This window comes from Caloenas nicobarica, chromosome 2 (assembly GCF_036013445.1).
Source record: "Caloenas nicobarica isolate bCalNic1 chromosome 2, bCalNic1.hap1, whole genome shotgun sequence".
In the NCBI taxonomy this organism is placed as follows: domain Eukaryota; kingdom Metazoa; phylum Chordata; class Aves; order Columbiformes; family Columbidae; genus Caloenas; species Caloenas nicobarica.
In genome coordinates this window covers 63,787,828-63,815,437 of record NC_088246.1, presented here as the reverse complement: position 1 = coordinate 63,815,437, position 27,610 = coordinate 63,787,828, and the positions used below count along the sequence as shown (strand labels likewise).

The 27,610-nt window shown below is 36.9% G+C and overlaps 1 protein-coding gene across 1 annotated transcript in view; it reads left to right on the top strand.

Annotated features, from left to right (window-relative positions):
* Positions 1-27,127, top strand: part of SLC9A3 (solute carrier family 9 member A3) — a 55,403-nt gene extending 28,276 nt beyond the window's left edge. Inside the window, exons 2-16 of the mRNA XM_065630304.1 lie at positions 800-1,102; positions 5,527-5,687; positions 7,754-7,832; positions 8,639-8,816; positions 9,682-9,902; positions 11,982-12,184; positions 13,005-13,094; positions 14,725-14,795; positions 17,013-17,142; positions 21,561-21,676; positions 22,308-22,437; positions 22,959-23,135; positions 23,694-23,769; positions 25,441-25,554; positions 26,880-27,127. Coding sequence (XP_065486376.1) covers positions 800-1,102; positions 5,527-5,687; positions 7,754-7,832; positions 8,639-8,816; positions 9,682-9,902; positions 11,982-12,184; positions 13,005-13,094; positions 14,725-14,795; positions 17,013-17,142; positions 21,561-21,676; positions 22,308-22,437; positions 22,959-23,135; positions 23,694-23,769; positions 25,441-25,554; positions 26,880-27,127 — 2,297 coding nt within the window. The remainder of the gene's footprint in view (positions 1-799; positions 1,103-5,526; positions 5,688-7,753; positions 7,833-8,638; positions 8,817-9,681; positions 9,903-11,981; positions 12,185-13,004; positions 13,095-14,724; positions 14,796-17,012; positions 17,143-21,560; positions 21,677-22,307; positions 22,438-22,958; positions 23,136-23,693; positions 23,770-25,440; positions 25,555-26,879) is intronic.
* Positions 27,128-27,610: the final 483 nt, after the last annotated feature.

The following is a 27,610-nucleotide window of genomic DNA, read 5'->3' as shown; positions in this document are numbered from 1 at the left end:
CCAAATCCTGTTCATCTTTATTAATAACTTTGACATACTGCTGATGCAGATTTTATGACACTGTTTATACAAACGAAAGTAGCCTATTGCAGAAGCATTTCCCACAAATATAACAATGTATGAAGAAAGCAGCACTAAAGCCTCCATTACTTCAGAAAGCCTCTGATTTAACTGAAATCCTTACTAGGGAGATTTTGAGGAAAAGGCCCAAAAGAGATCTCCCATGATATCAGCTATATTCCACTCCTACTGCAGGCTACATTGTCATATAATATGCATAACTTTAAATAGAGTTGTCTTAAAATTAGTTCTTCTTTCAGCATTCTTCTCCCATTCTCCAGTAAACCTGCTAGTATGCTGATCATTTTTTAGACAAATGTTGAGAAGTTAGATGTATATATTTAGATACAGAAATAAACCATGAAGTCAAACATTTCCAGCACTTCTACCATTTATTTTCAGTCTTGCACTTACTGCTTTGCACAGAACACCATTTTTCCATAAACAGATCTTGTATGGAGAAGACAATCCAATAAAGAAAATAAATTTCATGGAATATTGGTTTCATATAAGTTGAAATATACCAGATAAAATCTGTAAATTAACCTTTTTGTTTTATTTCACCAGCATCTGGGCTCTGACTCTGTCTGTATCCCATGCATTCTATGCATGCTTTTGGCTCTAATAACAATGAAAGTAGGAAGTTTGCATAAAGTCAAATTTGCCAGCTAACAACACTTGTTGCTCAAATTGTTTCTCCACTGCATTTCTGACAAACTGTTTTCTTCTTTCCTTGCAGTTTTCCATTTGTCCCACAAAGTCACTCGGGTGGTTCCAGAGAGTGCTCTGCTGATTGTTCTTGGGATTTTTCTTGGTGGCATTGTATGGGCAGCAGACCACATTGCCTCCTTCCCCCTTACACCAACAGTATTTTTCTTCTACCTGCTGCCCCCCATTGTTTTGGATGCTGGATATTTCATGCCAAATAGACTGTTCTTTGGAAATCTTGGTACCATCCTTTTGTACGCTGTAATTGGGACAGTCTGGAATGCTGCTACAACTGGCTTATCTCTCTATGGTGTCTACCGGACAGGAATAATGGGTAAGTTTGATTTGTGAAGGTCAGCTGTTGGATGGGTGATACTTTACAACTGAGCAACTCTTTTCAGCAGAAATATCCAATTTTAACTGGAGCAATTTGTAATATTTTTACCCAATTTAAGAATTATCTAAGAAATCATCTCTGAAGCAAGCACAGGAGGGACTTGAACCTAGGTCTCATATTTCCCTGCTCTAAATGTGTGTGTACATTCTAAGGATAAAGCTCAGGATTCATCCTGCTAATGGACATCTCAACAAAAATACACTCTGAAAGGCTTTTTTCTTTCTGTTATGATAGAAACCTTCAAAGTTACTGTGAAATGGAACAGTCTTCCTTCAGTCAGCTTTAATATTAAGTAGGCAATGGTTGCTGAGTGGTGTGCATGACAACTCTGTTGTGTCTTCTGAGGCTGGAAATTGTAACTGAAGACTTACAGAGCCAAGTAGTACATGTAAGATGCACTCTGTCTTAATTGAACTACAACATAAGGTCACAGGGCTGCTAGACGAGGCGCAGAACAGAAATTGTTAATATCCTCAGCACGTGTGGAATGCACATAACTATGTACTGCCACCTGATAAACAATAATTCACTTTGTATGTGGATTGCATGTGTTTTGAAACAGGTATCCTACCTATGCTTTTTTAGTGTCTGTACTGAAGAAGTTCAAAAGCCCTTCTAGGACAAAGTTCTCCTAGGTTAGTGAGTCCTAGAAAGCACTTAAAAGGCATGTTTGAATGTTGCTGGGAGTACACATGTAGCGTGCCGCTGTGCCTGTGCACTCTGTGCATCAGTGCTTGGCAACCAGTTCAGAGATCCTGGACTAAGCAAGTGGCTCCAAGATTGCAAGGTGTATGTTGTGTTCTACAAAAGGCTCAACGGCTAGTAATGGGGCTGTTCTCTAACCACCATGGTGCAAAATCAACTCAGAGCAATTTATGAGAGATTTCAGTCCAAATAAAGAGAGCTTCAAATGTCAGAAGTTGCAGATGTTGCAGAGAACATTTTTTATGAAGAATTAGACTATCAGATGATTATTACAGAAGATAACATAGTAGAGTTTTCCAGCCTCAAAAACTGTTCCCATTGTCCAGCACAGGGAAGCAGCAGAAATTTGGGGTGGGTTCTTTCAAAATGAGCATAAGATTAGGATATCTGTTCCATCTATTTTAAGGGAAGCCTGTCTTCTCCTTATTTGAAAATCCCAGTCTGGAAGAACTAGACCACAGACTTGTTCATATGAGATTCATCTTATGTAACTGCAGATGTTTGCAATATAGACATCTGTTATAGATTTACCTTACATGTTAGATATTTACCTTACTATAAGTCACATTTTATAAGCAACAACTTTTCTTTAGAAGATGCAAAGCTCCGATGCAGACACTTCTGACTTTTACGGGTAGGTAAGATGTTCCATGTGCTTTCAGCCTGTAGGCACAACATATTGCATCCACAATTTCACATTTATTATTAATACAGGTTTTTCAGGAACTAAAAAGATGACAAAAGGCTATTGCTATTGCAACAGATCAGACAAGGGTTTTCTTCTTTAAATATCCACACTGCTTGGAACAATTTAAAAATATGACCAAAAATATGTTATTAACCAAGCAAACTTTGTGAAAAGCCTTGCTATTGTTAGTTACTTGCTGAAGAGAAGAGAATGCTGTATTACTCAACTTCTAGAAGAGATCATAGGAGCCTCTGGTTGAAGTTCTATGGCACTTTTTTTTCTACCTCACTTTTTCTACAATTTGAGTGAATAATGCTGAAAGTAATGTCAATAAAATGTAGGAATGTATATCCACTACAGACTAAGATGAACTAAAACCAAATTATTTCCAACTTTGCCACTGAATAAGCCTGTAGTACTGTTCATCAATATGAGAGGGCGTAATCCAAATTGGATTACATAGATTTCCTGTGTAAATAAACATAAAACCAACTCTATGTTTGCGTTCAGTATTCTTATAGATATTATAATTTGCAGAGGAAAAAGAGAGAGGATGATAATAACAAAGAAATCCTTTTTTAGAAGTGAAATTAAAAGACGAGCACCTTTACTATTAACTAACAGCCACACCAGTCTGCTTTCGCGGAACAGGAAGACATGTCTAATCCTAAATCTTTCTGGCTGATTGTACCTATCTGTTCACTATCTGCTGGAGAATTTACACATCTAGCACTTCTCTGTGGAATAATTGTGGGTTGTGACTAATGCTTAGAAAAGTTTTTCCTGTACAGTCTGCGTCATAGCAACAACATGCTCAGTATGTGTAGAAATCTTAAAATCAGCCCAGAGAACTTACCTTGTTCAGGTGCCACTGCTGGCAGCTAGTAACTCCAGACTCTGGTGAGCTGTAGGAAGCAATGGTCATGTATCACTTTGAAATAACTTGAATCATTAGTCTAAAACAAAGTCTAATTTAGAAACTCCATGCTTCTTGACACTGCTTTGTAGGAATCATAGATATGTCCTAACCTTTCCATAAATATTTGCTCACTAGCTTTGCAAATCTTCGAAGAATGTGCCAATGATTGCAATTGGTAACACATAAAAAAGATAAGCAATCTCAGTGAGACAATTTATTTCAAAAGCTTATGTTCCATTGTACCTTGATATCTGATAGTTATTGGCATTGGATTGTGCCTCCTTAAGCATGGCAGAGAAGGACAACATTTGATGGAACCATTACTTAGATTCAGGTTCAAGGCTGTTCTCAGAATTTTTGGCACAGACTTCAGCTCACTGCTTTAACCCCTCTCTCACTCTAAAATGTATAGATTCTGTCCTCATTCACAGCACAATATGTCCATGAGTGAGCAAGACTATTTCTCTTTTGGAAAGTATAAAGTAGTTGTGTGTCTGTGCGAACTATCAATTTCTGTTTTCAGGGCCTTACTAAGGTCCCTATAAACTGCATGGATACATTGTAGATGCTCTGATTGGCAGACAGCAGCTAAGAGAATATGTACTTCTGCAGCTCCCTCAGATTATTGGCCACTGTCACATACAAGAGAGCGTTGTCTACTCCTGTCTCTGCCCATGTGAAGTGTCCTCTTTAGTAAATATGCCCATGCCATTTTGTATCAAAAATATTTGAAGTCTAGTTTCTGTTTCAATTACCTTCCAAGCACTAAACATTCTGAATTTTAAAAAATATCTTGTAAGAGTTCTTGCTAGAGGAGTGGCCATGTTTTTCTGGAAGTACTTTACAGACAACCTTGATCCTTTGGCTATGGCTACTGACTGTCATGGACTCACACTTCCAAATAATTTAATTGGATGGATTTCTCGCTCACCTGTAGAAACCATGCCAACTGTCTATTAATTTTGGGCATGGGCCTCTACACTCTGTTCTAATGAATGAACTCTCAATTTATTAATTCTTTGCTTTTCCTCAAATAATTTTGGGTTTCATCACCTGTTGAAGAACCTTGCTTCCTCCTCCATCCCTTAATGAACAGAAATGGAATTTTGCTGTTCTCTACCATTTCAAAAATCTGTTCCCCAGAAAAAATTACTGGGATACCACTCCTGATTGCATGAAGAGGATAAATTTTGCAAGATGTTTAGGAAGCTGAGCAAAGTGATCTTTGCGGATCTACCTTTTCTGTTACTTTTAAAACGATAGTGATGCTTGTCTCAGTCTGTTTGCATAACTGAACAAAATAACCTTAATAACTAAAATAAGATTAAAAAAAATAAATAAGTACTGGGTTACTTTTTCACCAGAGTTTTGTAGTTGCAAAACTTTTGAAATCATTGCCAAAATTGCTAAGGGGCTACAACACAAACACACTGAGGTACATTTTAGTTCTTCATCTGTTTTTATGGTCTACTTGCAGATAATCTAACTGTGGCTTCATGAATCATAATTTGGGAATAAAAGGCTTAACTGAACCTACCAATGAATGTCTACTTCAATAAGGAGGCCACAAGTGGTATTGAATTGCACTGGGTGCAGTTAAGCCCCGCTGAACAACCAAGAGTCAAATCTGGCCTGTGGCATGAAGTATTTTTGAATGTTTACTTCAGGAGTAATGGTATATTCCTTTTACCATCTTGTCAGTTTTCAATTATTCTGAGATAATTTACTCAAGTTCGATAAACCATACCACACACAAATACAAAGCCAGTTTAGATCTAGACATACTTATCTCAAGTGCCTTGCCATAAGAACAGGACTGTACTGCTCCCAGAATCAACTTTGATCTCCAAGGGCCGCTGATGGATTCAACAAACCTTCTAAGATACAAAGTGACACAGTGCAGAACTTGTTAAGTAGTTTCTATGCCATGCTTTCCAGTTTTATAATCCCTATTTTCAAGGGTTTTGCATTACCTGTAATATCACAGTCTGTCATTACTATATATAATACAGAGCTGACTTTGCTTATACTTTGCTTTGTTTTCTGAAGGCCACCTGAATACTGGACTGCTAGACTTCCTCCTGTTTGGCAGCTTAATTGCCGCTGTGGATCCTGTAGCTGTTCTGGCAGTGTTTGAAGAAGTCCACGTCAACGAAGTTCTATTCATCATTGTTTTTGGAGAGTCACTTCTGAATGACGCTGTAACTGTGGTAAGTAAATTATATATCCCAAAGCCACTCAGACACTAGAGGGTTTCTTCTGAAGTGTATATTCCCCTTAAATGAAATGCTGTATCATCTGTTTGTATCTAGTCATGGGGTAGTATAGTGTAGCTCATGGTGTTCTCTGTCTTGCTTACAAACACTGTATTGCAAAGATTAAATGTTTGAGCATGAAAGCTATCTGGAGCCCATAAGTCACATAAAAATATACAGTCCTGGGTTAGATGAGCATAAAAACATTTAAAATGCACATATTCTTTTCTGCATATTTCCATTATGCCCATAATTTATATGCATACCTCAAATATATAGACAGAGAGAATACTCACCAAAGCGTATGTCTGTTGCCTTTCTTATACTTCAATCAGATGTTTATCAAACAGATATATAACAAAGAGAATTTGGGAAAAAATTGTGGGACATTTTAGAAAGTTTCTGATTTGGTTTCTTTTTTTTTGCTAACATGTTAATTTCTGTGTGTTTGGGGTTTTTTTGATGTTGTTTTGTTTTGTTTTCATTTAGAAAGAAAGAAAAGGAAAATGTAATAGACTTTAATAGACTTAAAACAATCCCAATTTTCTACTGATGTTTTTATTTTGACTGAAACACTTTTTCTTTTCACACAAAATTTTTCTCAGAATAAAAGTCAATAGTTTTGTAGTACGGTGCTAGTGGGCAGGGACCAGGAAGTCCTATGGCAGAAAGATGCTATATGACCGAGTTGCTATAGAGCTTCAATTAGCTTCAAATCATCACCTATTGCTACTCCTGCATATCTCCAAAGGAGGGTAAGACATGTCCATCAGGCTCAGTTACTTAATTTATTACAACCAAGGCAGCAAGGCACTGCAAAGTCACTGGCAGCAGCCTAACTCTTATATGAGTTTGAAAACACCATTTAGGGCCTCCAGAGAAACCTAATTGCCTTATATATCAGTCTCATTAGTACTTTTGGGGTATTACCAGAAAAAAATATTAAAATAAACCCTTGCTAAACTCTAGTATTAACATCTCTGCCTTTCAGAAGGAAAAGAGTTTATGTTACTGTGAAATCAATACAAGCACGCACTCTACAAATAAAAGCAAGTTTGATTGTTTGTTGAAGAAAATCCATAAGAGAAGAGTAAGCATGATCAAGAGTCAGAAAGCACAGCCTATGAGAAAATTTGAAACAACTGGTGTTCTTACTTTGAAAAAGGAAAGACTGGAGGACAGAAGAAAGTGGATGATGTAGCATTCTTTAAATGTAAATATATAAAAGACTACTGTTACAGACAAAGCAACCTGTATGCCATGACTGGGGTAAATATGATAAGAAGGTTAGCTGCCACAGGGAAAGCTGAGAAAGCCATAGCAGCTTTTTGCTCCATCAGTGGAGCAACTAATAACAGATTAGACAGGCACGTGTCAAGAATAATGCTCATAGAAACCTCCTTAGGCAGGGATACGACTAAGCTGAATCCTTTGCTTTCAGCACTATCATTGTTAGTCAATAATTTTAAAAGCTTTAGTACAATTATTATAGTTTATTCTCTTTTATGTTCAACTGATTTTACATATGTTCAACCTATTGCAATCTAATATCTTATTACTGGCATCTTATTATTATCTTATTAAGCATCTTATTACCTTATACAGAGAATTAAAAAAATCTGCCAAATACCTGAATATGTGAGTGAGAAGTGCTTTAGAAAAAACATCTAGATGTAACAAAGCTGCTTATAGATAGAAATCATATTGAAATAAGAAATGGAAAGGTTTAGTGCTTTGGGGTTTTTGTTTTGTTGTGATTTTTTTGTTTGTTTTGTTGTTGTTTTAATTTTTGTGTTTGGGGGTTTTTTTGTTTGGTTTGGTTTGGTTTTTGTTCCTTCTTGCTCCTTGCACTTTTTGCGTTCCGGAAAAAAAAAATCTGCAAAATCTTCTCCCTCCCTCCACACAGAACTTCCCTCAGACACACATAATTTCAGGATTCATAATGTTGGGGCAAACAATTAGATTATTTTAATAGGCTTAATTCAGGAGCAAATATTAAGTTAATCTGCTTTTCTTTTCAGGTGCTGTACAATGTGTTTGAATCTTTTGTTACAATAGGTCCAGAGAATGTGACGGGGATTGAATGTGTCAAAGGCATAGGTGTGTAGAATTTAATTCCATATCACATCATTTATGTATATATGCAGACTTTTAAACAAAATATTATTATTATGCTATCAGTAACTGCTGATTTTCAGCCCTTTCCCTTGTCACTCATATTCCCTCACTCCTGTGGTATAGATGAATTTCTTAATAAAATAAATAAGTATTTGGGATACACCATCAGATTTTTCTTCTGACAAGACGGAACAGATGTGGAGCTCAGTTGTTAAGACCACCAAAATTGACAGCTATACATATTTTCTTTGTATTTTGTAAAATTTCCTCATTTTCAGCCAATGCTCTTCCTGCATTCCAGGGCAATTGAGATTGCATATGGGCATTCTCACTGCTTATCACTGAGTGCCATTAAGTAATACTTGCCAGTGACAATCAAGAAATGTCATTTACCAAAAAATTTACTCAATATTTCCCATTCCAAGCACAACATAATGCTACATTATCTTATAAATCAATGCTTTAACAGTGACTTTGGCGTATTCTGTAATATGCTTGTGGAAAAGCATTTGTTTACAGAATGTGGGAAAAATATCAGTCAAAGAAATGTAGTGGGTTTCAAATAAGCCTAAAATGGTGAGGCTTAGCAGAAAGTAACCTTGTTTCTTCTACACAATGCTGCATTCATATGCTAAGTACTCAAACACAATTAATGTTATTGCATTTTAGAAATAATTTTTTATGTATCCTCCAAAATTTTCTCTGATTTGCTGGCCAAACAATAGAAGAGAACTACTTGAAACCATTATACTTCTACTGTTTAAGCTATGTTTGGTTTTGTTTTTCAGTGTCATTCTTTGTGGTGAGCCTGGGTGGGACACTGGTTGGCATTTTCTTTGCATTCCTGCTCTCACTGGTCAGTCGTTTCACCAAGCACGTGAGAATCATTGAACCTGGATTTGTGTTTATCATTGCCTACCTGTCCTACCTCACAGCAGAGATGCTTTCTCTTTCTGCTATCCTTGCGTAAGTCTATTTTTATTACTGCCTGTGAAGGGCCTAGAAGGGAATAGGTATTTTGAAAACACTGAAAGGGCCTAACATACAGGACAGCTATAGAATATGACACTCATGAACCTTATGCTGAATATTACTGTCTTTACACTGCAGTAGAATATAGTTTGCAAATACTGTTCATTCAGCCTTGAAAAGGAATGCAAGTTTTCCAGTATCTGCAGTGCAACAGGAGAATTTCCTTTGCAAAATGCAGTCTTGACTCTTTCCTCTTTGTGATTAATCATATGTCAATAACTAACAGTTGTCCATTTGTATTGACATCTTTACCTGTGATTTGTAATTAAAATGATGTTTTTCTAAGACATTATGTGAATGTCCATTATTTGCTGCTGTCTTGATCAGCCTGTTAAGGTTTGCCTAAATCTTGCTTATTTTGTCTTGAGCACTTCTGTGTTCTTCTTTTAGTATCCATTGATTATGGGCATACCTCCTCAATTTTGCGTGTCATGTTTGTGGATGTTACAGTGAGCATATTCAAGATCTGAAAATCTTACTTCAAATAGATCATTACTTTAAGATTATGTCTAATGCAAACAAGATCTAAATTTTTGCATGAAAAGCAGCATGGTAATCTGAAGAGAATTAAGGTCTGTTATGACCTAATGAAATGCTGTTTTCTCACCTCCTGGGGTCACCTCAGGATGAACGTTTGAGATATGCTTTTTACCTAGATTAGACTCAGCAATGGCTCCTGGGTGTATTTTTTCTTAGGAATTAATGCTGGGGTTTTATAACTACATGACAGATAGATGGAAATAATATTAAAAGTTACAACAAATATTTTCAGAACGATTACTTCATTTTTTTTTTCTAGGATAACTTTCTGTGGCATCTGCTGTCAGAAATATGTAAAGGCTAATATATCTGAACAATCTTCTACAACTGTAAGATATACCATGAAAATGATGGCCAGTGGAGCAGAAACTATTATCTTCATGTTCCTGGGAATTTCAGCTGTAAATCCAGCAATCTGGACTTGGAACACAGCTTTTATTCTACTGACTCTGGTCTTCATCTCAGTATATAGAGTTATTGGTAAGGACATGATCTTCTTCCTGTCCTTGCATTGTATTGTTGATGCAATCACATACTCTTTAGCCAAAAAAAAAAAAAGGAACGTGGAGACTCTTCTCCTGGGTACCCAGTGCCAGGGCATGTGGGAATGGCTGAAAGCTGTGTCTGTCAGGGGAGGTTTGGCCTTGACAGGAGGAAACATTTCTTCACTGAGAAGGTAGTCGAACACTGGAACAAGCTTTCTGGAGAAGCTTGTTTAAATCATACCATTTATTTTTATTGAATTTATGGTTGGTTTTGGGTTAGGAGGGTGGATCTCCACAGTAAGCTTCATCACATGCTGAAAATATAGTAGAATTTCACTTTTGATTACATATGAGGATTTTACTAGCCCGGCGGTTAACATGAATCACCCAGTGGCTAACCTTTGTTGACCCAGCATGTGGTATTGGCACTGGTTCTTTTTCTTGCAGCCTAACAAAAGATCTGAGTCCTCTCAGCCATCTCTTTCTTTAAGCTCTTTCAATTTGATAATAAAGAGATTGTCTTACACTGATTTCATGGCTGACTTCAGGTTTTAGACACACAGTGATGTAAGACCATACATACTTACACAGCGGCTTCTCTGGCCTAAGAAAAATTTCTCAGGGACTGGTGAAAAACTGAGTAAATAAGACTGTGGCAGGTAGGGATTACCTACCATCAATTTATTTGGCTTATATAAGTTTGCAAACATTTCAAAATACCACTGATGATTTGCCCAACTATGTAGTTCTGCTATTTAATCACTTTTTTGTGAAATATCAAAGGGGCTAAAATTGAAAAAGAGGCATAGAATTAAGTACTTCTAGAGAGTAGCACACATAGTTATTTGGTGTATGTACTTACATCTGGGAATAAATTAAATGGGTTTATTTACCTGTTTGTCTTGAATTAATTTAAAATAAAAGGTAACACATCTTTCTAATTGGCAGTTTTCCTAGACTCTCTTCTTATTTCGTCTAAAGATGCATGGGCTGAATGAAGGGCCTAGCCCCATGTCCTCCTTTATAAATAGTCTGTAACCATTGTTCATTTAGCCACTTCTCAGTAATCTCTGATGTGTGTGAGATATTCAAATAGGTTTTCAGTATCTTGACTCTGTCACTTGTATTCCTGGAATGAGTGGTTAATAGTCCTATAATAAGTGTGATCAATAATTGAATAGTAAATATTCTGCAGTAATAACATGCATACACTAAAGTAATTGAGCTTAGACATTGATAAATTACTAAAGACCTGATGATAGTGGGTCTTACATAGTTGCAGCTCTCATACCCTTGGAGGAGTCAGGTTGGTGGCATTAATTAATTTTCAAGGTTGCCTCCACCAGAGGCCTTGCTTACAGTGATATACACAAGACACTCTCCCCTTAGCACAGATTCGAAGTTCTCTAAAAAGAGAAATATCTCTTTTGCATTGGTTAACAGTCCCAGCCTGCTGCAATGGGACACACATGCTGTGCCACTTTCAGGAGTGGTGAAGCTGTTTTCCATCTGTATGGCTGGGAGCTCTGGGAGACGTGATTTCTAGAGCTTTATGTCTCCTACACCAGCCAACATCTCACCTGTAGGCCTGAAGGCAGCGTTAGCGTAACTACACAACCTTCCATAAGACAATGACATAAATGTCATTTTTAGCTATTTGTAAAGATTACCACACTTGCTCCCTATGTCAACACTGTTTCAAGCCATTTCTCTTTCTGTTAAAAGACCCTGTGCACGTCACTGGCTATGGTGCTAGAAATCATGTTCCTTCTCAACTGTGAATTTCAAAGGTCAGCACACGTCAGAATTTCACCTGTGGTGTCTAAGCCAGAGGACAGCACTCTCAGAAGAGCTGCTAGCTCACAGAAGCAGCTTCATCTAATTCCTTTGCCTAAACATAAAGATACCAAGTGGGCCTGCCCTTCTTAGCAGTGTAGCAATACAGAGGGAGAAGTAGCTGGTGTAGAGAGTTCATTATGAAAGCAGACTGGTGATACTGTTTCTGTTACAAACAGTTGGGATATGGACATTTCATAAGGGTATTCCTAGACATGCTGTCATTTGTTTTTTATAGGTGTAGTTTTACAGACATGGATTCTTAACCACTACAGAATGGTCCAGCTGGGGATAATAGACCAGGTGGTGATGTCATATGGTGGACTACGTGGAGCAGTTGCTTTTGCTCTGGTTGTACTTCTGGATGAGGACAAAGTGAAAGAGAAAAACCTGTTTGTCAGCACAACTATCATTGTTGTGTTTTTTACTGTTATTTTCCAGGTAATTCAACTTCTTAAGTATGTTTCTTGCAAGGAGAAGGAGTCCCCCAAAAGTACTGAATGCTTAAAGCAGTTCTCAGCTGAAGGTTGCGTATTGTTTCACTGAACTGAAAGCATAATTGAATTTGTAATTTTAGTAACAAAGATCCTATTTTTCATATAGCATCACAAGGGACAAAACACAATTTCCTCTGTGCTGAAAAATGTTCCATCTTAGCTGCTTGGTATTAATAGTACTCAAGTTAATAGCTGATTAAATATCCTTCACCTCATGTGAATAACTACAGGGAACAGTCCTTTTTATGGGCAAATACAGTCATTAAGCTGATCTAACTTAGCCTAAGTCCTTGTTTTATAATATAACAGTAAGCAGTGGGATAAGAAAGTATTTAGCATCCAAGGAAAACAGCACTTTCTGGATGAAAAAACCCCAACATTAATTTAAATAGAGATATGTCAGTATATACCAGCTTAGAATTTTTTCTCAAATTTCTTGTAGAAAGTTTAATTGTGGTCACAAACTCCTGATATGTGCAGAAAATGCTACATCCGATGGTACAGGAAACACTTTAACACTTCCACTACCATATTTTTCTTATGGAAGATACATTTTATTCACTGGTTGGTGTATTTTTAAAGCTTTGTAACAGGAGTTGAGGATACTGCATTATTTTATCTTCTAAATGTGACAGAGATCCACTGAGGAAGTATGAGAATCACCATATAACAGACAAAAATGCTCTATTTGTCTTTAACAACGACCAGCTGGAGGAAAGTCTAACATAATGTCTAAGTACTGACTATCATGTTTCAATCCTTAGGGACTCACTATCAAGCCTTTGGTACAGTGGCTGAAAGTGAAGAAAACTGAACACAGAGAGCCAAAACTGAATGAAAAACTTCATGGCAGAGTAAGATATTTTTAAACAAAACTACGATATCTTCTGGATTTTTACAGAGTGCCTTAAGAGAAAAAAAATACAATAGAGAAAGTTTCTTTTTGGAAGGGAGGAGAGAATCAAATTTCAAGTGCAAAATCCTTCAAACATTTCAAGACTTATCTGTAGGATGTAATTTGTCTTTGGGTTGAATCATGTGAGGGGATACTCAACTGAAGGTTCTCGTCTTTCACTTGAGAATTAAATGGGGCTGACAGTTCTGGGGAAACAGCACAGGTGGAATATGTTTCTTTCTCTTCATCTACAAGAAGAGAACATTTGATTGAAGATCACTAGGGTAAAGCATGTGGACGTAGGTTTATTTTTCCTTCTTAAATATTGTTTATTTATTGAAAAGTTATGAAAGCAGGCTTTGTAGCTTACATGTTACATAGAAAGGTAGTCTGCTGCCCAGTGCAGATGTTAATTATATATTGAAATTCCAGATTCATGGTAATAGTTTAATTCAGTGTGAATGCTATGGAGGTTTTCTGAAGAGAATTAACAACCTAGTGAAGGATGGGGTTTGTTTCTGAAGAATTCCTGTACGGCTACTGAATAAATAGATTATGCTTTTGTTATGCAGCAATTCAAATTTCCATTCAAATATTTTACTATTTGAAAATCAGGATTCTTCTCTCAGGTGAAGAAATACAGTCTGTCTACACTTATGGGATATACCTGTATCTGTCAGTTAGCAGTGCAGGCTGAACAGTAATGTTAAAGCTAATGCTTTTTAAAGTTGTATGTACTGATTCACCACCTCCTACAATATTCTAGCAGATTTTGTCTCAGAAGGTATGGTGCTCCTGGAACTGTATAAATTGCAGCCTTCAGAGGGAGGAAGCACTACCTGTTTTCAGGGAGTAGGAGGGAGGCAATTTATTTATAATATCATTTTCTCCACTTCCGTGTCAGATATCTTCTGAGGCAGTAACTAATATTATATTCAGGAATAATCAGTATCACACATGTTGTTCTAAACCTAGCATGCTCTAGACTCTGCAGTAATCACTCCAAGTGTTCAAAGTGAAGTGTTAACAACCATATACAGAAAAAGACCACATTCTACCTGCAGCTGTCTTGGTTTGAATCAAGATTTATAAACCTCAGGATTTCTACCAGCCACCTAATATACCTAGTAGGGGATTTTGCCCTAGACATCAAAAGAATAGTGCTTACTTTTACTCTGAAAGAAATATGGATTCCTAAAATATCTAAAAAGAAACACTAGGGAAAATTTTCAACTAATTTTATCACTGACACTAATAGTGGGTGATGTACTTCATAGGGCAGAAAGGGAGATGTTAAAATGAGTTGATAAAAGGAGCCTTAAAACTGAATGTTGAAATAGGTGCTTAAGTTGCTGAGACCCTTGTAATTCAATAATAGTTAGCGACTTTGTAAAGAACATGTTAGAAATACCAGGACCTTTGAAGAAAACTTATAGTAGTTAGTATTTCTGTAAATGGGAAGAAAATCTGCTTAGCAACAAGAAAATTATTCTGCATAGTCACCTGGTCTAACCTGACATAAACAGAGTTATTTTCTAAATATATTTTTTATTTCTGTAAATATATTAATTCCAAATTCACTTTCCTAGGCCTTTGATCACATTCTTTCTGCTATAGAAGACATTTCTGGACAAATAGGACATAATTATCTGAGAGACAAGTAAGTAGTAACTAACTTGGAATGTTGAAATACTGCTAGGAAATCTTATCTGTAAATTATGACTTTTCAAGCCTGTGAGTTTAGGGACAGCAAGGATGTCAAATGTAGTTTAAAAGGTTATATACTGAAAATACTGGAAACATAGCAAATATGAAAATAGTTGATTTTTCCCCCTACAACTGGAATCTATTCTTTTTCTTCCACAGTTCAGATTAGGCCTTTGCAAATGTCTCAGTTCACATCGAGGGATCAGCTTCTCTCAAGATTTTAGGATTGTCCATTTGCACAAGATTTAGCCTAAAATGTTCATATTGGTCTTTCTCTGTAATACTGCATTTCATGAACATTATTTGTGTGTGGAGACACTAAAAAAACTCAACTATGGCAATGCTGGTTGTTTATCCTATTTCTACAAAGGATGGGTTCGACACCTCTAAAGTGATGGCATAGGGTGCCTTGAAATTATTTGGATAGTTTAAGTCTATTAGTTTGAAAACAATAATGATAATTATGGATCATTTCCATCCCCCTCTGTTTGTAGTTGATTCATCTTGAGAGAAGCAGAATTATTCAGCTGAAAGATATAGACACTATTTTCTTTAAAGTACGTGTGAAGAGTTACCATAATGATGGACAGACTTCCATAATCTAGATGAATAAATGTGGAAAAAAAAAATCCCCAAAACATTAAATTTGGACATCTTTAAGAGTTTATTTAAGGTTAAGCAGTTCTCTCCCTGAAGTTAGGTCATTTCATAGGTGCAGAGAGTCACAGTTCTGACCTGCTAATGTCCTTCTGACTCAACATGTCAGTTCCAATCCAAAAGCCATATGGTTGTGTCAGCTTTCTCTAAAGGACTCTCCTAACCCTTGCTGAGAAACGGAGTATATTAGCTTAGGTTTAGCATTATGCTCATATAACTATACAACTCACAGGCTGGAGCTAGATTGTATCCGAACTCAAGCAGAGTTGCTCACCTGTCTGTACCTAGTTACAGGGATAGTCTCCTTCATTTCCTTTTGCTCTTTGTTCATTTACGCAGTGAAGAATTTTCATGAGGTTTCACAAGTAGAATAGCCTTTTCCTTTTGGTCTAGATTTTTTTTTCTTTTTGGTAATTAATTTCAGCAGACTAAAATACAGGAGAATATATGCCTAGTTTTGAAATACTGTCTTAAAGATGGGAATAAATATTTTTAAATTCTGAGATTAGAGTTTGAATTAGATATCAGAAAATAATTTCCCTGAGTAACAAGAGAAGGAGTAGCTTAATGTAGACTCATGGCTGAGTGTGTGGTTTGAACGACTAATGTATTTTGAAAGAGACCACCCTAAGTCTGCATCTTTTGGACTATATGTCTATCAAAATGCTGCTTCCTCAAAGAAATGCCAGACTCAAACATCCTCACTGATGTGGTTAGTTATGGAGCCTCAATTAGAGGCTGCTTCTCAAATGACCTGGCTAGAGAAGAGGAATAGTTATCAATTCTGTGAATAATGTTTAACAACAAAAAGGTTTCAACAACCTGAATAAAAAGTCATAAACTTAAAATAGCCATTGGGCAAGATGGATAGAATCGCTTTGAATAGTAGTCTCCAAAGTTGCCTCATGCCCTTTAGAGAAAATCTTGAGGAAGGCAGATGATAGAAAAGCAGCCTTTATCTTCTGGAGCCTAAATATTAAATAGCAGATATTCTACCCCCAGAATAAGTAGATGTCATGACTAAGGCCCTCTGGAAGTGCTTTTGGAAGGGCACTGTTGTTGTGAACTGATTTTCTAGGCTGGCTCTCCTACAATACAACTGAGGAAAAGCAGATTCCCTTCCAAAGGAGAAAAGAAGATTAAACTTCTAGAATGAAGCTATTAAATATAACAATGCATCATCAGAAGTGGAAAAATAAGGTAGCATGATCTTCCAGAGTATAAAGTGATTCTGGAATGGGATACTGTAATCATAGCACTCTTGCTGTTGTAGTAGTGTTTGGCAAGTTAACCTATTAAATGCTTTGTGACAGCTGCATCACTCTGTAGCAGGCTTTTCCTTAACTTTCTTTAAATGCTAATTGAAAGCTCCAAAACACAAATCCCTCACATTGCTGTGTTTACCATTTTTTCAAAAGTGCTTAACTCACAAAAATATCATTTATGCTAAACTAAAAATGCTGTGAAACTAAAATTGCTTGTTGCCATTAACACGGTTTCTTTAAATTATCAGGTGGACCAATTTTGATAGGAAATTCCTCAGTAAAGTACTGATGAGAAGGTCTGCTCAAAAATCAAGAGACCAGATCCTTAATGTTTTCCATGAACTCAACTTGAAGGATGCAATTAGCTATGTGGCTGAGGTACTTATGAACACTTGTTGACATATAGCATCACTGGCGTTTTGTGGGTTTTGTTTGTTTGTTTTTGGTTTGTCTTCGGTTTTTTGTTTTAATTTATGATATAACCTAAAGTTGATATATTGCGAGAGATATTTAAAAGAAAGCTATTTTCACTTCTGCTCTGCTTTTTTTTTCTAAATGTGTTTTGAGTCTCTATCACCTGTTGGAGTGGCTGTAGTTGACAGTATTATGCCTGATTCCCAAGTATGAGTATATTTTACTTATGTCAGTCTGTTGGTTTTTACCAAATAACTTTCTTTCTATATTCATTGTATGAAAAAAAATACTGTAATTCCAAAGGGATCAGGCAAGCTACTGTCTTTCTAAATGTGTCAGCCGAGTCTGGCTCCTGTAGAACAGTGGCTGTATGTGATGAGAAACCTGATTTGAAGAAGCTCACTTTCAAATGGTGTGGATATATGATCAAAGTAGTGGATTTCTATAGTCTCATTCTGCCAGATCACAGTAATACAATAAAAATTAGGAAGGGTAACTTTAGCTCAATGGAATCATAACACTCCTACTTCAAAAATTGAGGTTAAAGTGATATACTACAAATATCAAGTGCAATCACAGGACTGTGAAGTTAGAGAAACTTAAGACCTGCAATATGAGAAATTTTGGAAGTTACAGAATGGAAGGAAGTTATTTGCCTTCTGCAGGAGTACTATTCCCAGACTGGAGCAATGTTAACAGATTGTATAAGAATTTGTAATTTTCTTCAGTATGAAACTGACCACCTTAGTTCAAATCACCAGAAATGTGCAGTATTCATATATTGTACAGGATTATTTTAAATGGAATATTTTAAATAGTGATCTTTGAAGTGATAATCTTTCTGTGCCTGTAATCTTCAAGTGAACTCATTTTCACAGCTAGGTGGAGATAACTGTTAATTTATTTAATTAAAATAAACACTATTTCTAGGACTGGTACTACTACTACTAATCTTTTTTTTTGAAAATTAGTTGTATCCAGGCAGACTCTTCCAGTGAAACACAGAATTACAAAGATAGCATTCAGAAAATAAGATGAAATTAAGAAATTATGTTAGTGTGAAAAATGGGGAGTGGTTCACAATACAAGAAAATACTTCCTTTTGAGATTTTGTAAATTACCCATTCAGTTTTCAGACCATTTGAACTCAAGAACTAATTTTATTTCTCATGGTGTTTTCCGGGTCACACCTCAGAGAAAGAAAGATAGATAATGACTTTGATGCTGATGACCGTGAGAATCATGTTCAGATTCACTGCTGAACCTGTTCAGTAGATTTATGACAGTATTTATTCTCTTTAACAGATGCAGAGAGCTCTATAGATCGCTAAGCCCTGTAGATTTAGGCCCAGAATCTTTACCAAAGAATGTCTTGAATCCCATATAGCAATGTCAGATTAAATTAGATTATTAATTTTTTATGAGACTTGCCTTTTTCATTGTACCTTAGTACAGTTCATAATACAAGCAAATTGACTTTTGCTACCCTAGTCTAAATACTATCTGCATATATTGTGTCTTGCAGAGAAATTCTATTGGCAAGTGTCTACTGATCTGATAACAATAGACAAAGAAATGAAAAGTTTTCCAGATTCTACAAAAGACTTGCAACATAGTTTCTTCCAGTGGAAATTAGTTATGTTAATATGCCTGATTAGTCATGTTTTGTGAATCCTAAAGTCATTACAACTTTCTCACATTAATATTTGCTTCAGTGATACACTCCTTTAACTACTTTTCCTTGACTTCTGAAATATATATTTGAGATAAACATCTGTGACTTACAAACTGACATAGAAATTGAAGCCATCTCTTCCAGGAGGAGTGAAGTGCTGCCTCCCCCAGTTACTCACTGTCTTCTCCCTTTAAACTGAGGAGTTAAAAAAGTATTTTGTAATTTTTTCTTCTTTCAGCTCTGCTGTTATGCTGCATTTGTACAATAAACAAGAGCTTGAAAGAGTTCAGTCAGAACCTAAATAAATTCCTTACAGTTGAGAGGAGAGAGCCTAAACCAGGCAAAATGAAAATAATCCAGAGCAAGTGAATACAAGCAACTTAAAATACTTATAGTACATAACTTCTGACCAAAATTCCTTCACTGATGATATGATATGATATGATATGATGTATATATGAAACATTAAACTTGATTTGAAATGAAAGTCAGATGCACTCAAGAAAATGGACACTATCATGCTGACCCAGAATGTATATTTTCTTCTCTTAAGTTTTCTGCCCAAAGTGGCCAGAGTGCACTTCTTAATGCCACTGATCTGATCCAAAACACACTACTGTAACATGTATGAGTCTACCACAGTAAAAGGAAACATCTGCATGATTTGGTCTATGAATATAAAATGTAAAGGGGAGCCAATGCAGTTAGAGTTGGAGAAAGGTAGACAAAATGTCTTTCAGTATTTTGCAAGGGAGATGTTTTTTCTTGGTGTACTTTTAATTACAGTTTAAGATGTAGACACCTGCTGTGTGATTTCTCTCTGCTGTGATTCAAAACCATAATGGGTCCAGCCTATGTAACCACAATGTCACTCAACAACTGCCTTTCATCATACCAGGAGACCTGCTTGGTTAAACAGAGAACTGCTGAGCAAACTCAAGTGGAAGTTTACAGATCATGGAAAGAGGGGCTAGCCACTTGGGAAGAATATAAGGCTGTTGTCAGAGGATGTAGGAAGGCAACTAGGAAAGCTAAGGCCTCCTTAGAATTAAACCTTGCGAGGGGGGTCAAGGACAACAGAAAGAGCTTCTTCAAATACATGGCAGATAAAACTAACACTAGAGGCAACGTAGGCCCACTGATGAATGAGGTGGGTGCCCTGGTGACACAAGATACGCTGGGAGGAGTGGCTGACACACCAGAAGGCTGCGCTGCCATCCAGTGAGACCTCAACAGGCTGGAGAGTTGGGTGGGGAAAAATTTAATGAAATATAACCAGGGCAAGTGTCTTGAGTCTTGCATCTGGGCAAGAGCAACTCCAGGTACCAGCATAAGTTGGGGAATGACCTGTTGGAGAGCAGTGTAGGGGAAAGGGACCTGAGGCTCCTGGTGGACAGCAGGATGACCATGAGCAGGATGATCACTGTGCCTTTGTGGCCAAGAAGGCCAATGGCATCCTGGGGTGTATTAGAAAGAGTGTGGTTCTCCTCCCCCTCTACTCTGACCTCGTGAGATCTCATCTGGAGTATTGTCCAGTTCTGGGCCACTCAATTCAAGAAGGACAGGGAACTGCTTGAGAGAGTCCAGTGCAGGGCAACGAAGATGATTAAGGGAGTGGAGCATCTCCCTTATGAGGAAAGGCTGAGGGAGCTGGGTCTCTTTAGCTTGGAGAAGAGGAGACTGAGGGATGACCTCATTGATGTTTATAAATATGTAAAGGGTGAGTGTCAGGAGGATGGAGCCATGCTCTTCTCAGTGACAACCAATGATAGGACAAGGAGCAGTGGGTACAAACTGGAGCATAGGAGGTTCCACTTAAATATGAGAAGAAACTTTTTCACAGTGAGGGTGACAGAGCACTGGAACAGGCTGCCCAGGGAGGTTGTGGAGTCTCCTTCTCTGGAGACATTCAAAACCTGCCTGGACGCCTTCCTGTGTAACCTCATCTAGGTGTTCCTGCTCTGGCAGGGGAATTGGACTAGATGATCTTTTGAGGTACCTTCCAATCCCTAACATTCTGTCATTCTGTGATTCTGTGATCTAAACAGGCGATTATGGAAGCATGAGGGAAAGCTGTGAAGACACAAATCTGAGCTTTCCCAGCAATTCACTTCTGTGACACTGGTTTTAGAACTGAAAGTAAATGTCATCTCTTCAGTATCTCATCTCTTCATGCCATAACCTGTTTCAAATAGTCTTGTAGACTTCTACCACCACTTAACATTCGCAGCTTCCAGTCTGGTAGAGAACAGGAAACTAAGTGTTGTACATTTGAAAACACTGCTGTTAGTGCAGTGATGTGTCACGTCATAAAAATCTGCGTAGATATCAGTACGTATTTGATTTGCAATGTGGTACAAAGTAAAAGGTCCATCCCTTAAAGGGTCTGTGAAGAGAAAGGAGTTTGACTGCAAGAATGCAAGAATATAATTTGCAAAGAGGTTAAGAGCTAAGAAATCACTTACCTCCTCAAAATCAATTTACAAGAGTGGAATAGTTTTCTCCTAGCTTTGTTCATTGGGATAAGGTCACTCAATGTAAAGAAATCATAAAATGAAGAAATGGTTTGTATTCATTACCTAAATACACCTTATCCCATTTCTTGTGCCATTTGCATACAGCAGCCTCACAAATTATTCATATTTTCTGATACACGTTTTGCCCTAGGTGTTTACAATTGTAATGTCTTGTTTCTTCTTGTGGCCAGGGAGAACGTAGAGGTTCCTTGGCATTTATACGTTCTCCAAGTACAGACAACATGGTAAATGTGGATTTCAGCACCCCACGCCCAAGTACTGTGGAAAGCTCTGTCTCTTATTTACTGTAAGTTATGTAGACTGATTGTGGGGGGTTTTGATGTGGGTTTTTTCATGTTATATCTGAGGAAATGGAAACAGTGTTATATATTTTCAAAAATGCAGATTACAGGGGTTTCATTCACTACTCTTTTGAACTTCAGTTAATCTTTTCTACCACATAAAATATACAGTTATATAGTTGCATTTTACACACAAACAAGTTTTTGCAGTAAAGGCTGGTAAGATGAAGTGTACATCCGCGTTAGCATTGTTTCATGGGCCTTTTGTTTACCAGCTGCTATAGACAGAGCTGGATGTCATTTCTGTGTCTGGTCCAGAAAAACCCAGGAGAGATGCAAGCAAAATATTTCTCCTTCCCTAACTCTTCCATGATTCTTTCAACAAACAGACCATGTGTCTTGTAAACTGAGGAAATTAATGCTACACACACCTGAAGGACAAAAAACCATAACTTTTTCACATTTCCCTTTAGATATTTGCTCATTCATTTTAATTTAGCCAATTTTGACTTTTCCTTTTTCTTTTTTTTTTAAATCTTCATTTCTCCCTATCATCCACCATTTTCCTGTTTTTTCTTCCTTTTCGGTGATTACTTATTTTTAAACCTGCTGTTTATATATTGTATTCTTCTTCAGGAGGGACAAAACTGGACCAGTTTGCCTTGACATGCAAGCTTTAGAGCAGAGGAGGAAAAGTATCCGGGATACAGAAGACACAATTGCTCATCACACCCTACAGCAATACCTGTATAAACCCAGGCAGGAGGTGAGTGCATGGGACTGTTTTCCAATATAAAACTAGGAGACATCAGGAAGCAAAACTTGAGAGCAAAACTCAAAAGGAAATAACCCATCTGCAAAATTTTCACCTTTGAGGAAGATATGCTCTTTGTCTATATTCTTTCTCATTTATGATCATGTCTTTTTAACAGAACTAGTGCCTTTGATTTCACTGGGGCCAGTGGAAAGCAGAACTGGGTCCATTATAGGTTCTGAAGCAGGATTAAATGGTGTGTATCAACTGAAATGATTCAGACACTTCTAGGGAGAGGCTTAGTTTGAATGACAGTCACTGTTATGTACTTAAAATTCCTGGACTTATACATGTTTCATGGTGAAGAAAGAGAAAGAAAAACAGGAGTTTCATTACTGCCTTCAGACTAGTCTTTGGTTCATTCTTTTTAATGGAGTTGTTTACATTTTCATGACACTGATTGAATGCATGGATTCAGGGCTTCCAACTGTATTTCTAAATAAATGAATATTGTCTTCCCTTCCTGGCCACAGCACAAACACCTATACAGTCGACATGAGATCATGCACAGTGAAGATGAGAAACAGGACAAGGAGATTTTCCACAGGACAATGAGGAAGCGCTTAGAATCTTTCAAGAGTACCAAACTAGGAATAAACAATGCCAAGAAGCTCAATAAAATCCACAAGCGAGACCGGGGCCAAAAAAGGGTAAAATACTTTCACAAGGACCCAAAAGTAGCCACCTATTATACACAGGGGTGGGGAGGGCAGAGAGGACTCTGAAGGGTCCTACATCCTGTATTTAGCTTTGTCCTATAGAACTTCATGAATTAAGGCCTAAGCAAGAAGAGATTAAACTATAACTCAAGGGACATCTTCTGACATGCTGCTTTTCACTGTGCTTTGGGTCTCTTCTTCTGGGTGAGAGATTTTCGATCACTTGAAAAACGACAAACCTTGAGCCATGCTACAACACTGTTGGGAGATGTTGCAGGCTAGATATATCAGGGTAGCACTATAGCGTAGAGAATTCCACAAAATTTGCATGAAACTAAGAGGGAACACAGCATACAAAGGGCCAAAGTTCCTTTCTTTTCCTGTAGTAAGTACATATGTAGGGGGGAAACTAATGACATCCATATTGAGTGTCAAACAAAGAGTACAACAGATTTCAGGGTTATGTTGCTGAACTCGTGATTTCAAAGGATGTCACTGCCATTGCTATCTGATGATGATAGCATTTTTGGTAACTTTGTTTTCTTTCAGCGAAACAGCAGTGCCATACCAAATGGAACAATATCTTCAGAAAATCCAGTACAAGATTTTACTTTGAAGGAAAAAGGTAAAAAGACTCTTAGACCAGTTTCATTATCTGTATTCTACCAGTTACACTGTCAGTAAAGCATCATTGAAAAAAATCATGATATGCAATAGTGAAGCTGATACTAAAAAGGGACTTCCAGTCATAATTCAGAACTCAGTGTGGGGATCTGTTCCATTCTTAAATGCAGTGTCTCAATGATTTAGAAGTTGTTTTTCTAGGCAGCTGGATGACAAACCAAATTTTAATTGGCTTTTTAACTAATATTTTTAAAATATCACATTTAAATGTTGAAAACAAAACAATGCATTGGCTACAAAGTAGATGAACTTTCAGCTTGCTTTTGGGTAAGCTGCACAGTGCAACTTTTGCTAACATTTTTCTTTTTCATCACAGCAGAATATGTCTGCCCAGCACACCATGCCATATAAAATTCAGTAGTTGTGATGACATTCCAATTCGAGTTAAAGGCTCATTTGTTTAGAAGGATCTGAATCAGATTGACACAAAGTGAGCGCATTAGAACTCAAGGAGTGTGTAACTTTGAAAGGAACACATGGTCCGAGGCCAGCACTGATTCACCCTTCATGCACAAATCTATCAAACTGGTCAGCCTTGAAAGTGTGATCTGAAGCTGACTGGCCTAGGGAAAAAAAAAAAGTTTTGCATGTAAAGCCCCAAATTCTTTCATCTCGTGTTAGCCATCTTTTGGTATTCATGTCAGTCATAGCAAGATGTGAGGGACTCTTATATGTTTGCTATGAAATTATAAAATCTGTCGCTTAAAAAATGGAATGTGGTTTAAAAGCCACTGAACTAACTCTTATTTGTGTTCTCTCCTCTGTGTACGCATGTAGTCTCTTGATCTTAAAGAGAATTGAAGTCAAGTAGAGAGGGATTTATCTTTTCTCAACAGCTCCAAGTAAAGATATTTTTCTTTATGTATGTTCTTTGAATCATTTTCTGAGCATTATTTTTCCATGACTGACAGGGGCAACACGGGCTTACTGAATAAGTGTAATATTCTAGAATCTTTTGCATGGGAAGAGCTTTCTGAATACTTTTAAGTGGGTCATTCAATGCTGTCTTGTCAAAGAACACTGTGCATAGATGTCATCCTCCACTTGGAAAAAAAAAGCTTCATTGGAAGACAGTCTTAACAAGTGGTTTAGCAGCTGTTGTAAAACTGGTTCTACTGAAGCAGAAGTAGCGATGACCTCACCAGGTTTGAAATCAGTCAGGATACTAATGCTGACCTCCATCAAATGATGAAAATGCAGTGACTGGTCACTGTATTGGGATGACATTTGTCAATGCATGAGCATTTAAGACACAAAACACAGCAGCAGCAGTGCTGTGATGTCATAGGTTGTTTTGTTTCAGTCCCAGGAAAGCAGACAATTCTGATAACCAAAAGCTTAGCCAGAGTGTGAAATCTCTCGCTACCATAGCACTGGATAATAATGCAAGCCACATGCCTGTGTTGAGTTTCTTTATGTAATTGGTATGTAAGCTGCAAACTCTATATAAATTCGCATTTCAGTGCTAAAATTATTGATTAAATTTTGCCTTTATATAAAGCCTAGTTATTGATGTATTTTTGATAACTATGGCAGCATCAAAACATGAAATAACATTTTCTATTGGAAGTGACAAAAATCTCTAATCAAATTGGACTTTTTTTTTTTCCAGATTTGGAGTTTTCTGAATCAGAAGAAAATAATGATTATGAAACTTTGCATCTAGGCAAAGGAGTTGATTTCCTGGCTAATGTGACAAAGCAAAATTTCACAGATACACCTACTGGTAAAAATATTATTTACCTACGGATTTTTTTTTCTCAAATGTTAAAAAAAATACTAGAAATGCTGCTGATTTAGTATGTATGTTTTGTTCTGTTGTGTTCTATACTTGCTTAATATTAATTTTGACAGATAACAAGCCTTGGATATCCAGAAGTATGGACAGCATCAACTTTGCTACTTATAGAGGTTGTGGCCATGACTGTCTAAACCAGACCTAAACCCACTAATTATATCTAGCAACAGAAAATGTTATTTTAGAGTTTTCCTGCCTCACAAGAGCAGATAATACTAGTCCTTTGGAATGATTTTCTGCTTGCACTTGAAGCACTTTGTTGTGATAAATTTCATCCTGCTTCTTTCAGGCAGGATGTCTCCTCTTAAATTCACAACTCCCTCAGATCCTTACAGCCTCATAGACGTCACTGAAAAGGGCAGATTTGAAGCATTCCTGGAATATTCATTGGACTTCTGTTTCAGCCCTGAATAGCTCCAAAATATCAGATTGAAAGTGTATCACTATATATAACAGCAAATACATTATATGATTTATAAAGTTTGAAAATCTAGTGTTTCTCTTTAGCATTTCTGTGGTTTTGGCACGCCACTGTACACTTCATATGTAACATGGTCCATACAGTGAAGAAAAATACTTGTATCTGTTCTCTTTTGGCAGACACACTGGTACAGCCTCCTCACTGTTCCATGACAAATTTTATGTCTGAGAATATATAAAGACATCTATAAATCAATCCAGAAATAAGTGGGTGGCAAGATGCAGACCTAGGCTCATTTTTAATATTTATTTTTCTTTTCGAACACTATAAATTTTATATCTATATTAGAAGTCTTCTGTAATTTACTTTTGACTGTTCTGTGGCCTGCTTTAGCTCTCTTACACACATTCTTTTATGAAGTTGTGCAGTTTATGCTTTTGCAATTTTTTCCGTCTTTTGTTTCTTTTTTACGGCTTTGATTTGAATTTTCTGCAGTTATTTTTTATTGTGCTTTATTTTACTTAAAATTTGCTGATTTCTTCTTTTATTTATTTTATTTTTTGTCTCCAGATATCGCAAACATAACTGCATATTGGACATAGTACCCAATTTTTCTCTTTAATAAAAATCCAAAATGACTAGCAATAACCAAGGTAGAAAGACCAACCTGTGTGTATATAGTGGTTTGTATGTTGGCTTAGTCACATATATACCAGCATATATCAGCCTATTTTTTTCCCACTATAGCCATTCTCCTTTTAGAAAGCATCTTGCTACATTACCAAGGAATTATTCTGATTAATTGTATTTGTCACTTGTGAACTTCTTTTAGGAATTGATAACCCAGTATTTACAGCTGATGATGACCAAAGCATCTACATGAAGTTCTCACCATGGTTATCTAGTGAAGATACTGTGGTACCATCACAAAGGGCCCGAGTCCAGATCCCTTATTCTCCAAACAACTTCAGACGGCTCACTCCATTCCGACTCAGCAATAAATCAATAGATTCCTTCCTGCTAGCAGATGGCGCAGAGGACCAACCCAGAACTTTTCTCCCAGAATCAACACATATGTAATATTTTAAAAGATACTATCACCTTTGTATTTACTCAGCTTTCCTATCAACCCTGTCTACTGACAAGTAAACTTACTTTTCTGCTTTTTCTTTTCCCAGAGCACCTATTTCCTTCCCGATTTCTCCATACAACTACACATTTTCTGTTTTCCTCCAGCTTGAATAACAAAACATCTTTGTGTTTTCCTTCTGCAGAAGAACTGTCCAACTATTTGTGGTCCAATACCTTGTTATTTTTACAGCAAAGAAGGGTCCTGATCTTTGCTTTGGCCTGAATGCTTTAAATGCCAAGAAAACAGTATTCCAAATACCAGTACACTGTGCAACCATTTTCAAGAGGCTCCAGGTTTCTTTATCAGTCAGTTCTAGATTATAAAATTTGTACCTGAATTTCCTAACAAGGAATCAGGTAATTCTGATTCAACTCCCTTAAACAGTGATTGGTCTTTTTGAGTAACATTGTTACTACTGTATACAGATGTAA